Source organism: Panthera uncia (assembly GCF_023721935.1).
Source record: "Panthera uncia isolate 11264 chromosome A3 unlocalized genomic scaffold, Puncia_PCG_1.0 HiC_scaffold_12, whole genome shotgun sequence".
NCBI classification, from domain to species: domain Eukaryota; kingdom Metazoa; phylum Chordata; class Mammalia; order Carnivora; family Felidae; genus Panthera; species Panthera uncia.
This window is the reverse complement of record NW_026057579.1, coordinates 5,859,168-5,872,691: the sequence shown is the minus strand read 5'-3', so window position 1 is coordinate 5,872,691 and position 13,524 is coordinate 5,859,168. Positions and strand designations below refer to the sequence as shown.

Sequence of the window (13,524 nt, the reverse complement as noted above, 5' to 3'; positions counted from 1 at the left end):
AAAGATGACAGTAGCTTGACCTGGGGTTGTGGCCCTGGAAATGGTCTACCACTTGGAGGTGATTGACTTGTATGGAGGGGCAGAGGGGAAATATCAAGATAGAGTCCCAGATATCTGTTCAGCACAACAAGGTGGGTTACTGTGTTCTTCGCCAAGCTAAGACGCTGGCAGAGAAGCAAGTTAGGTCATTCTGAATTTGCTCTATCCCAAAAGGAGGTGTTGAATATGATGTCGGATATATTGGTCTTAAGCTCAGGGGAGAGTTTTGCGCTAGAGATAGAAATTTGAGCTCCATCAGCATATAATATTGTGTTTGAAACCATGGATGAGCTTTATTCGGAGAAGAATAAGATAAAAGGGTCTTGGACCAAGCTTGAGGGAATCCAGAATTTCAATAAAGTAGGACAGCAAGGTGTGTGCATTATCACAAAAGCTGAGAGAGGAGTGTATTTCAAGGAGGGAAAGAGATTAATTAATTATGTCAGATGTTGATGAAAAATAGCCTGGGAATTTAGCAACATGGAGGTAGGTCACTGGTCATCTATAATGTAATGGTGAAGACTGCATATGAACTAAGGAACTGCAGACAGGACTAGCAGCACTCAACGAAACTGGCTGGAAAGGTCAGTTGAGAGAGCTCTTTGAGGGGCTGGTTGGAAAAGAGTAACAGGTTTTTTTGATTGTTTTGTTTTTTTAATGTTTATTTTTGAGAGAGAGCAAGGGGGGCAGGGAGGGGCAGAGAGAGAGGGAGGCACAGAATCCAAAGCAGGCTCCAGGCTCTGAGTTGTCGGCACAGAGCCCGACACAGGGCTTGAACTCATGAACCGTGAGATCATGACCTGAGCTGAAGTTGGATGCTTAACCAACTTAGCCACCCAGGCGCCCCGGGAGATTTTGAAGTAGGACAAATAGGTTTACATGACCATGAGTAGGGTCCAGGAAAGAGAATTGAATGTACAAAATTCTCAGGAGGGCACTAGGGGTAGAATCTGGAATACAGATGAGGGAAGAGAGGTTTGGGTATTAGATTAAAGGGCAGATTCATATAATGCAGCTTTAAAAACTTTTTTTGGTATGTTTGTCTTAGAGTAAGTTTATTCAAATGGTCGCATTGACCTCGTTGGTCACCTGAGAATTAACCTGTAGGTACTTGAATTTGCAGAACTAATTTTAAGTGATTCACACATCTATATTCATTGAGTCTTTGCACACTTGTTCTCCTCTTACAGTTATAATGAAGATCAGTGATTTATTCAGTCAAATAACATTCAAAATTCAATTGAACAACTAAAATTGTGTTTGCTTAAGGCAGCTCAATTGTGAATTTGTATTAGCTCTTTTTTAACACATATATTTAGCCCGGGTTTAAATGTCAGAAATTTTCATATTTGGGGGGAAGCCTTCTGATACCAGTCATTTGATTTAAGGGGCCATCACTTCTATCTATATATAGTAGATTTTTTAAAATTGAATATTATTACACACCCTTAGAAATCTTAGTCATTATAAATCACCACTTTTAGTTGTGTATGTTTTCAGCTGCAAACTTTAAGAAGAAAAATGCATTCTGTCTTGTTTAAAATATGTTTTAAAAAACGAATTGTCTTGAAAACACATTGCTGGCACAGGTTAGCAGTGTAAATAATAGCCCTGTTACAGAATAGGGACCTCAGTGCACACGGAGTTAAATGATTTCTTCTGGGGTGGCGGAGAGGTATCACCTAAGAGTTACAGTACCAATGCCAGAAAGAAATCGTAATTTGCCATTAGGCCAAGTTTATACAATAAGCTTTCACTGGTAAATGGAATTGAAGAAACAGAGAACAGCAAAGAGGAAACTCCTGAGCCAACTCTGTTGAAACTCCAAGTGTGTTGTTAATTGTGAACTCTCATTATTTCAGTAGCTGTGGGGACATAGACTATAATCTGCATTTAGTCATTCAGCATTCATTGCTGACAAATAGTTGGCCACTTTATTTTGCTTGTCTTCTGTCTAGTAAATAGAAGTGGAAGTTCCTCTAGAATGAAAGCTCCTTGAGGTCAGGCACTTTTGTTTGCGAGGCACTGAATAAATATGTTTAATGAACTATGAGTTTATTGAGAACATGTCATGTGCACCTGTGTTGTATTCTTAGGCCCGGCTTTATAAGCAGGGGAATTAGCTTACCCTACACGGGGAAAAGTTAGCCGTGTTTGCACAGTAAGTGCACAAGGTAATCTGGGTTACCTATGTCTGAGGAAGGATGGCCTGGGAAATTTACATGTAGATACTTGATAGGTGCCTCCTTTTTCCTCTTCCTAAAAATTTTTTCTTAAAAGGAAAAAAAAATAAATTGTGTTGGCTTTCCTAATTTAAAGTGCTATTGTAGTCTTCCTCATAAAAATTGAAATGTAGCAGTAGAAATTATTATCATAACCGGTTAAATCTCCTGAAATGCCAACAGCTTCCACTCAAGAGCCAACAACGCACAGAGTCTGCAGCTTTCACACCTGCAGCAGGGATGGCACAGTGGTTTTCTCTAAATACAACACTCTGCTTTGGCTTCATTTATTTGACCCCCAAAATTATCTTTTATTCTTAGGAGACTTCATGATAATAAAGCTTCATGTAATAAAGCTTAGGAACTTGTATCTTTTAAAAGCAGCAGAAGGTGTTCTAAGGAAATTGTATTTGGATGGAGAAGAGCCAATGGCCCTATTTATTTTCTATCAGGCATAAGAGATTGGTTTTTACAGGGCCTTGTTTTGCAAAGATGAATGGTTTGAGTTCATTTTAACACCTTATTTTTACCAGCTTATTTCTTATTTACTAAACCTTCAGATGTTTATATGTAGTTAAGTCGACGATGAGATACAGAGACTTTTGCCTTGTTATACAAGTCATTTTTATCACCTCCCTTTATATTTCATTGAAAGCAGCAAACCAAATCCCAACCAAATATCCGCCAGCAATGGCAAACCTGGTGCCGTGAATGGAGCCGTGGGGACCACATTCCAGCCACAGAACCCCCTCCTAGGGCGAGCCTGTGAGAGCTGCTACGGTAAGAGTTCTCCAGTAGGCCTTTCTTCTCTCCTTGAGGCACATTTGCGGTGGCATTGAGGGGTGGGGGGTGTCCTTTCACGGTGCTGCTCAGAGAGCAGCGGAACGAATACATGCCCGTCCGCCTGAACGCTGTATTTCGCTATTGAGTTTCCTTTGCTTTGCTCCTGTGGAGTCCTGTGTTGGTTGAGTATTCCGCAGCCGTGTTTGCTAAGCCGCAGAGTGGTTATTAGCTTTGTGCAAGCCACAGTCCCACAGAATATAGCAAATCCAATTTTGGAGTTTCTTAGTACACTTTGACAAATTAAAGGCTCCAGAAAATCCTGTCAGAAAGACCTGTGTGTGGATAAACTGCTATTTCTAATCCTCAGACCAGGTTCCCTCAGAATGCACTGGTTTGGGAGATGCTGTTCTAGGGTGTTTGCTTTTGCTTTCAGGGCCCCAGTATATTTATTGGTGTTTATCCATGTCAAAACCTGTCAGACACTGACAGACGTTATATTTGACCCGGATGTTAAATTGGTTTGGTGAGATGAAGTAATTGGTACACTTTTGGTTTTTTTTAATCTTGCCTTTTTTTTTTTTTTTTTGGTTTACTCTGTGTGTGTGTGTGTGTGTGTGTGTGTGTGTGTGTGTGTGTGTGTGTTTTAAGATTTTTTTTTTTTTTTAAGTAATCTCTACACCCAACATGGAGCTCATACTCACAGCCCTGAGGTAAAGGGTCTCATGCTGTACCAACTGAGCCAGCCAGGCACCCCTCACTTTTTATATTTTTATATTATTTAAAATCTTGACGCGCCTGGATGTCTCAGTTGGTTGGGTGTCTGACTCTTGATTTCAGTTCAGGTCATGATCTGTTAGTGAGATGGACCCTCAAGTCAGGCTCTTCTGCTCTGACAGTGTGGAGCCTGCTTGGGATTCCCTTCTTTCTCTCTGCCTCTCCCCTAAGCACGTGAGCATTCTCTCTCTCTCTCTCTCTCTCTCTCTCTCTCTCTCTCTCTCTCTCAAAATAAGTAAAATTTACAAAATAAAATCTCAAACAACCACATAATCTCTTGATGGACATTAGTGACATTATAATCTATATTTCCTTACAGTCAAAGTGGCCTGGAAGGGAAAGAAACTAATTTTATTGAAAGGCTACTCGGTGCCCAGTTTTTGTCTCTCAGCAGCTCTTTGGAAGGATAAACATAGCTTACTGCCCTCAGGACGTAGGAATGAAGAACACTTGTGCCTCTGCTCCATACTCTACGCCAAGCTTCAGCATTAGAAAAATACTTCTATTTATTTATTTTTTAAGATTTCAAAGTCTAGAAAAGACTTTTAAAACTAGGTCATATAATTATCTTACCTGAAACCAAGGAAAGTGTGAGTCAAATTGCCAACTTCATAGAAATGGTACATGCCTAACCATTTCTCGGTACCACGGAAGCACAAAAGGGAATTGTTTTGGGAATATTAGATTCTTCTGGTCAAAATTTTCTATGTGTTGCATCATGGATGCCTTTGAATTGGAAACTCTTAGATATTGAAGTTTATGTATATTTAAATGAAAATAAAAATCCTACAAACAAATTGGGGCTTAATCTGTCTTTTTTTTTTTTTTTTTTGACAAAGAGAGAGACAGAGCATGAGCAGGGGAGGGGCAGAGAGAGAGAGAGACGGACATACAGAATCTGAAGCAGGCTCCAGGCTCTGAGCTGTCAGCACAGAGCCCGACGCAGGGCTTGAACTTGTGAACCGCGAGATCATGACCTGAGCTGAAGTCAGCCGCTCAACCGACTGAGCCACCGAGGCACCCCTAATCTGTCTTACCCCTTTTAGACTTATGTAGTCTCACATATCCCTTAAAATAATTATTCTGTCATTTTTATGCGTGTATGACAAATAAGCAATTTTTATTTTCTAATATTTTTATAGACTCCTTAAGTAATATTTATCATAAAATGTATCTTATACATGTAAAATTTGTCTTTATATGGTGTTTTCTTTTTGTCACTTTTTAATTTGAGTTAATTATGCAAGGGGAAAGATGTTTGTTGATAAACATTAAAATGACATGGCATGAGTAAAAATGTATCTTTAAATATGAGTGAAATTTCATATTCAGAATCCAAAATAGGTCCATGCCTAATATTTAGGATTCTTAAAATTCGTGTTAATAAAAATCAACTTATTTGACTTAAATGTTTTAAATTATAAAAGGGAAGGTCCTGCTATCTGCAAGGAGTCCACCAGAAATAACACGTGATATGTATACAGTATTATTCTCAATAAACTGAGAAGGACTTTGGGGCACCTTTGGTGGCTTAGTTGGTTGAGTGTCTGACTTTTGATTTTAGGCTCAGGTCATGATTCTAGGATCATGGGATCAAGCCTCATGTCAGGCTCTGTGCTGAGTGTAGAGCCTGCTTGAGATATTCTCTCTCTCTCTCTCTGTCTCTCTCCTCTTCCTCCTCTCTCCCTCTCTCTTTCTCCCCTCCCTCCCTCTCCCCCACTTGCACTCTCTATCTCTCTGAAATAAACATTTTAAAAAAACAACAACTAAGAAGCAGTTTGATTATAATGGTCAGTATATTTTATCTTTTTGATATTGACTTGTGAGGTGTTATTTGACACCTTGATATGCTATTTGAACATTTTGACCTGATGAAGGTAACTTGCAAGAAGAAGAGTATTCCAAGGCAAACTTACAGAATTATAATAATTTTTATGTACCTCATTAACTTAATGTTTCAGTGTCAGTGTTTTCTGTCTTAAACTTCTCATCCATTGTGAGAATAGAATACTTTAAATGTCATGTGGCAGTAATTCAAACTGCATAACAAAACCGACACAGGCTTGCGGTGTTTAGCTAAGTGATAAATCAGCCGAGTTATTAGGTCTTAAGCATTCTGTGATCTTGGCTGCTATGCTCACTTGATCTGGACTTACAGTTTTGAAAGGTATTCTGTTTTGAAAGGGAGAAATATTAAAATAATTATTTTGCTCATTGATTAAAATAATGAAATGGAAAACAGATACCTATTTCATTCTTTTTTTAAGTTTGAGAGAGAGAGAGAGAAGGGAGAGAGATAATGCCAAGTAGGCTCTATGCTGTGAGCTCCATCTCATGAACTGTGAGACCATGACCTGAGCCAAAATCAAGAGTTGGACCTTAACCAACTGAGCCACCCAGTTGCCCCCCATACCCATTTCTGACAGGTTCCTGCCCTAATCACTGGGGCCCCTCTGAGCACCTTAAACTCTGAGGTAGTTTCTGAACCATCAATTTGGAAACCTAGATTTAGACTTTAAACATTAATCTAATAATAATGATCTTTCTGGTAACTTATTTCCAGAAATGTACACAGTAAAGAGTATTTTTAATCAACAAAACTCCCTCAGTGATAGCACAGCATATTATATAGGATACTTCATCTAATAGCCTCTTTTAACAGGAGCCACAGACACTCATATATATAGAAATAAAAGGTTTAATGAATTCTGAATCTTGAAAACTACATGTGTGTATTAGACTTTTATGTTTGGGTGGACTGGGGAAAGAAAAATAACATTGTAAGCTAAATATGGCTTTGGAATATTTTTTAAAATATTTGATGGTAGGTGTATTAATGTTACAAATTATATAGCATTCTTTGTTTTTTCTATTTTTCCTCTATCTTTAGCTACACAGTCTCATCAGTGGTATTCTTGGGGCCCACCTAATATGCAGTGTAGATTGTGTGCAACCTGTTGGCTCTATTGGAAAAAATATGGAGGCCTGAAAATGCCCACCCAGTCAGAAGAAGAGAAGTTATCTCCCAGCCCAACTACAGAGGTATATGAGCAATAGTCTTTTATGTTGAGAAATGTCATTTCAATGGCTAGGTCACTCCTTGGAAACAGAAGTACAGTATAGGATCACTTAAAAACAAACAAAGCTGTTTTTTATAACTAAACATAGCACCACAAGATTTAAGGTGGGCGTGGAGAGAGAGGCAGGGACTTATCAGATTTTTTCAGGTATTCAAAATATTGGTCTTGTGTGATTACTCAGACAAAAGAACAATGTGTGTGGGAGGTGTTAGCATAAGTAGAAAGCCTGCAAATTTAATGTTTTAAGTGCTTTTTTGAAAACAGTTTGCAACCTTTGAATACTGTTGAAACTATGCCTTACTACATAAAGTAATAAATACAAATTGAACCTTTTTTCTGCCCTGGGCTATCATAGAGGGACGAGAAAGTGGTATGGACTCAATCTTGAGTTGAAATACAATTTTGGTAAAATTCTTGTAGGTTGCAGATATCAGGCAATGTCTACGTCTATAGACCTATGTCTTTCAGAGGGAGACTTCTCTTTAAGGGCTAACAGGATTTCAGGACTCCTTCACTATTAAAAAAATAAGATAATTTAAAAACACCTTTGGCAACTTTTTACTGTTGCGAATGTGATTTTGGATTGTTAAGGTCCATTTAAAGACAGAAATACTGGAAAGAGTGCATTTGTGATGAACACAGGGTGATGTATGGAAGTGTGGAATCACTCTGTTGTACACCTGAAACTAATGTAACACTGTGTGTTTAAAATAAAAACTTAAAAAACAAAAATACGATCACACACCCTCCCACCTCCCCGACCCTCTTCCCAAAAGTGCATACTTTTAAATTCTCTCCTGTGGGGGTACAGTATTAAGTTCAGTGGAAAAATTTAAAATTGCCTTTTCTTTTGAGCCTGATGCAAATAGCATTCTGGTTTTCACATGTCCATTGGTGTCTGATTTTGCAGGACCCTCGTGTCAGGAGTCATGTGTCTCGCCAGGCCATGCAGGGGATGCCAGTTCGAAACACTGGGAGCCCCAAGTCTGCAGTGAAGACCCGCCAAGCTTTCTTCCTTCACACTACATATTTCACAAAATTTGCTCGTCAGGTCTGCAAAAATACCCTTCGGCTGCGGCAGGCAGCAAGACGGCCGTTTGTTCCTATTAATTATGCTGCCATTAGGGCAGAATGTAAGATGCTTTTAAATTCTTAACCTTATGTGTCGTGCTTCTGACCATTTTCTCTCCTTCTCTATCTCTCTTTTTTGTTTTTTTTTTTTTTTGTTCGTTTGTTTGTTTGTTTGCAATAAACATAAGTTCTTGTGTACAGCCTTTTATTTGGTTTATTTTTTTAACATTGTTTTTGTCTGCTGCCATTTGTATCATGCCAACCTGAAAAGGAGACCCTGAAATCTCTCGCAGTCCCTCTGCAGAGAGAATAGTGCCCGGCAGAGAATTGGTGGGAGGTGCCCTTGCCCAGTGAGGTTTTGTGATGGAAGTGCCTAAGAACCCTTACTGAAGAGACGCTTTCACCCATAAGGTAGTGTCGCCATGTAATCCCTAAGGATGGCGTCACAGCGCAACTCCAGGGTTGAGACATGCAGTCTGGTCTTACCTGGCTTCGTTAGGTTTGAATAAAAGTTGCCAATTTACGCTAATTAGAAATTGCCTGTCTTTGTAAACCTCTCATTTTCCCACGAACCTTTTACAGTTCTACAGTATTATGGAAATTCACAAAGCTGCATTACAAACACCACAATTCTTTGAAGATTTAACAAATTGTAAATGAACTTGAGTGTCTGTGGGTGCATTTTCTGAACATTTGTATTTAGTTTTTATAGGCTAGTGACCATATTTGTGGCTGAGCATTCTTTCTATTTGTCCAATTTGGTTTCCATTTCATAATCATACATATATTACCGTGTAACATTTCCATGACTGTTACTCTCATTTCCAACATGTTCAGTCTTGCTTATGTTTCATTTTTTTGCTTAGAACAAAGGTTTTATATATATATCAGTGAATTGTGGGTGGTTCTGTTATTACCATGTGCCCCTAAAATGTGTCCATAATTTGTGTGTTAGGCTCTGATTCTAGCCTTGCTACATTTAGTCACATGCCTGGCGGACATGTTAGACCATGCAACTTCTTCCCCTGAAGGATGAGAAAACTTGTCTGGCTTAACAGAGAGGAAATCTTATAAACATCGAGTAGATGCTTTTTCTTTGTGAGAAAAGAAATTTATTATGAGATGTTCATTTTGATTTAAAGAGGATATCCATTTAAGGAGTGATGATTGAAAATCATTTTTTGTTCCTAAAGGTGATTTTCAGCAGAATGGTTGAAAGGCTTTACAACTTACAGGTAAAAGCTTTACAAGGAGAAGAAAAGTGCTGTGTAAAGAGAGTGGAAAATGGTAGTACTCTCTTGAGTCCCATGGAGGGAAATTTAGCTACATTAGACTCATGTATATTTGGAACTTAGGCTGATAGGAAATTTCATGCTAGCATTTCTGAATTCATGGATTTATGCTCTTATCACTTTCTTACCCATCTTAAGAAACTGGAAAATACTTACATTCATCTAAACTGCTTAGCTGATTTAAAACACATTTATATAATTTCTTAACTAAACAGGATAATAAAACATGAGAAGAAATGAATGAAATTCTTCCATTAAAATTGGCCAGGATCCAAAATCCTGTTTGTTCCAATGAATGGAAGAGAATTCATCATCAACTAAATTGGCAGCTGAGGAAGCTTCTATTTCCCATGGCTCTTCCATTAGTCTCCCAGTAAATTTGCAGGTTTCCTTTATTTTGATTATTCTTCAGTGAAATGTATTTTTCTGTTACCTCATTTTATGTATTCTCAATTGAAAGGCCATGCTGCTAAAAAAAGTTGGGGGGAGGGGTCCAAGGTTAAATTACATGTGTTTTAATTTCTATAAACATATAGTTATAATAATAATAAAATAACAGAGTCATTTTGTGATGAGATTCAAGGAGCATATTTTATTGTGTATTTTGCTTCATTGGTCAAGTTACGTATAGGATCAGATTTTCAGAATAGTTTTACCTTGAAATTTAAAATTACAAAGTATTAGCAGCCATCTATTTTTTTTTTTTTTTTCAGACAGGCAACTAATGAACTCTTCTAGCGTCTAATTGATTCTTACACCATCTTCTCCCTTCTTATATGTACCTTGTTAAAACCTCCTCAGCAGGTCCTTGATCTTGGCTTGTTACAGAGAAAATGAGATGTTAATATCCTGATGTCTGGAGGCAACCATGTCTTTGGTCCAGTGGGAATGTATAGGTGTATTTATGTTTTTAGTAAGCTTTCCTTGGTTTCTCAAGGGCAATGGTGACCCCCCCCCATCCCTCCTCAAAAAAAGTTAAGAATCCCTATGATGCAGTATGGATGTACTTTCAGATCAGATGAAAGTCTGTAATTCTATAGATATTGATGGATCAAGAGCTCTCGTTGATGCATTTTAGAATAATTCTTCATAATATTTCGAAGGTAAATCGTTTTCCTTGGGAACTTGAGAGTTCTAAGCATTGTACAAGCTGACCCTTCCCATGGCTTCTGGCTTTGGCAACCCCATCACAGCCAGTGTCCTAGCCAGAGTTCATGGGGTGACAGACTGCATAAGAGTGAAGTGAAGAGCTAATGAGATAAATTCTCAGATGGTGCAGATCATAATCGTAACTTGGTGCTTAACAAGTTGATCCTTTTAGAGAAAATGTTTTTGGTTTTTTTTTGTTTGTTTTTTGGGGGTTTTTTTATTATTAAAATAGCACCCTCTGGCCTTTATTTTCATTAAGAAAACTATTAAAACGGTAGAGTAAAAAGGGGAATCTTTGTATATCCATAAAGTATCACAGAGAAACTGTAAGAAGTAATAGTATCTGTGGGAAGGGAAACTGGGAGGCTAAGGCAAAGGTGTGGAGAGGAGACTTCCTCCTGTTTATCCTTTTATACGTTTTCACCTTTGAGCCCTGGGAGTACATTTCCTATTTTAAAAAACAATTTTAAAAACTTAAGTATATAGTATGATCAACATGTTTAAATATATATACATATGAGATCTATAGAGAGAGGGTGATTTTTTATTTTTATTTTTTAAGTTTATTTATTTTGAAAGACAGAGAGTAAGCAGGGGAGGGGCAGAGAGAGAATCCCAAGCAAGCTCCGCACTATCATTGCAGAGCCTGATATGGGGTCGGAACTCATGAACTATGAGATCATGAACAAAATTGGATGCTCAACCAACTGAGCCATCCAGGCACCCCAGAAGGTGATTTTTTTAAAAAACCAAATTCCCCAAATATCTATTTGTTTAATAATACACTTAAAAAAATTTTTTTAATATTTATATTTGAGAGGGAGAGAGACCACGTGAGTGGGGGGAGGGGCAGAGAGAGTGACAGAATCCGAAGCAGACTCCAGGTTCTGAGTTGTCAGCACAGAGCGCAACTTGGGGCTCAAACTCACGAGCCACGAGATCATGACCTGAGCCAAAGTCAGACACTTAACCAACTGAGCCACCCAGGTGCCCCGATGATACACCTTTATATGTAAATATATAATAAGTCCATGACTTAGTACTTACTAACATTTACTATTACTTATTACTAACGTTAATACACAATGCCTCAGCCAGTTCTACCACATAGATAGTGCTATTAAACATGGACTGGTAGACCAAAAACCAAAACATTGCAGAAAGAGAAGTACTGTGTCCTTGACAAGATTTGCAGACCAACAGCATGGGTTGCCAAGTTTCAGACAGCCTGTCTCTTCTCCCCCTTGACACCCCACCCCACCCAGTAAGAAAGCCACAGTATGATAATGGTGTTCCTCCTTTGTTATTGCCATCAGACGTTACCACTGAGCTCCCCGATGATTTTATCAAAGATTTATAAAATCACCCAACACCTGATGAGCACAGGGTTACTGCTTGAGATTCAGGATCCTCAGAAACTGAGGTTTCTATGAGCAGCATTCCATAGATAAAGCTAAAGTGCCAAGGGGAGCGGATCCAAGCAGTTGACCTGCCACCTTGGTAGCTTGCGTGGGTGACTCACTGGTTTGTGACTAAGTTGTGTGAAATTTTCAAATTCCAGTATTAGGAGAGAATAGTTTTGGTATTTGGGGTAGTTTATTTGTAATAAAAATTTATTTCTGAATGGACACTTTAAATTTTTCTAAAGATACAAAAGTGGTTACAAATCTTACTGTCATTCCCGTTTCTACCACCTTCAGAGTGTAAATGTTGTCATAGCATGTAAAGTATCCAGAGATATTCTGTGTATCTATACCAGTCTAAGGAGGTGTATTCCTTTTGTGTTTTAATACAGATGTTAATGTCCACATTGTTCTGCACCTGGCTTTTTTTAATTTTTAATTTTATTTTTTAGAGACCGTGAGGGGTTCCTGGATGGCTCAGTCAGTTAAGCATCCAGCTTCGGCTCAATGCATGATCTCACGGTTCATCATGAGTTTGAGCCCCACATCGGGCTCTCTGCTGTCAGCGCAGAGCCCATTTCAGATCCTCTGTCTCCCTCTGTCTCTGCCTCTCCACTCCCCCATCTCAAAAATAAATAAACATTAAAAAAGAAAACAACTAGCTACAGCAAGCAGGGGAGAGGGGAAGAGGGAGGGGTGGGTAGAGAGAGAATCTCAGGCAGGCTCCAAGCTCAGCACAGAGCCCTACACGGGACTTGATCCCATGACCCTGGGATTGTGACCTGAGCCAAAATCAAGGGTCAACACTCAATAAACATAATCTGTTGTATGTTTATTTTAACCAGTTTTCTATTAAACAGATTTTTAGGTTATTTCCATTTATTTTCTGTTATGTAATGTTGCAACAAATATCCTTATGCAGATAGCATTTCATACTAATGTGTGAAATGTGCATGTAGGTTACAGGACCTCTAAAAGTAGAACATCTGGGTCAAAGAACATGCCTTTGAGATTTTAATAGTCACTACCCAGTAACCTTTAGAAAAACTATGATTTGAGCTCCCACCCACGATATGCAGAGAATGCCTGTTTCTCTAGAACCTTGCCATCAGTGTTATTCATCTTTGAAACCCTTGACTAGTTGACAGGTGACACGTAAGTTATATTAGTTTGCATTTCTCATTTTGAATGAGGTAGAAATATTTGCATATATTTGAAAACCATTTGTATTTCCTTTTCTGTCAACTGTTTTTGCCCCTGGCCTGTTTTCTATTAGAAGTCTTACTGACTTGTGAGAACTTTTATATTTTAAGGAAGTTAGCTCTTGATCTGTGATAAATGGTGCAAATATTTTCCTCCATTTTGCCTTTGACTTTGTTTATGATGAATTTGTCAAGCAGATTTTTTTTTTAAACATAGTTGAATTTATCATTTCTTTTAATGGCACCTAGGTTTTGCGTCTTCTTTACAAAATGCCTGGGTGGCTCATTTGGTTAAGCATCTGACTCTTGATTTCAGCTCAGGTCATGATCTCACAGTTTGTGGTTTGAACCCCATGTAGGACTCTGCGCTGACAGTGCGAGGCCTGCTTGGAATTCTTTCTCCCTCTCTCTCCACTTCTCCCTGCTTGCTCACTGTCTCAAAATAAACATTAAGAAAGAAAGGAAAGAAAGAAAGAAAGAAAGAAAGAAAGAAAGAAAGAAAGAAAGAA

At 38.4% G+C, this 13,524-nt stretch overlaps 1 protein-coding gene across 4 annotated transcripts in view; it reads left to right on the top strand.

Moving 5' to 3' along the window:
- The window catches only part of MTA3 (metastasis associated 1 family member 3), a 180,884-nt gene that overhangs the window by 140,556 nt on the left and 26,804 nt on the right, over nt 1-13,524 (top strand). For 2 of the 4 annotated variants that reach the window (XM_049652232.1, XM_049652231.1), the window contains exons 12-14: nt 2,920-3,041; nt 6,709-6,860; nt 7,809-8,169. In XM_049652232.1, coding sequence (XP_049508189.1) covers nt 2,920-3,041; nt 6,709-6,860; nt 7,809-8,054 — 520 coding nt within the window. In that variant the 3' untranslated portion in view covers nt 8,055-8,169. Of the gene's footprint in view, nt 1-2,916; nt 3,042-6,708; nt 6,861-7,808; nt 8,170-13,524 lie in introns of those variants that run through there. The other 2 variants (XM_049652233.1, XM_049652229.1) reach the window with 2 other exon arrangements.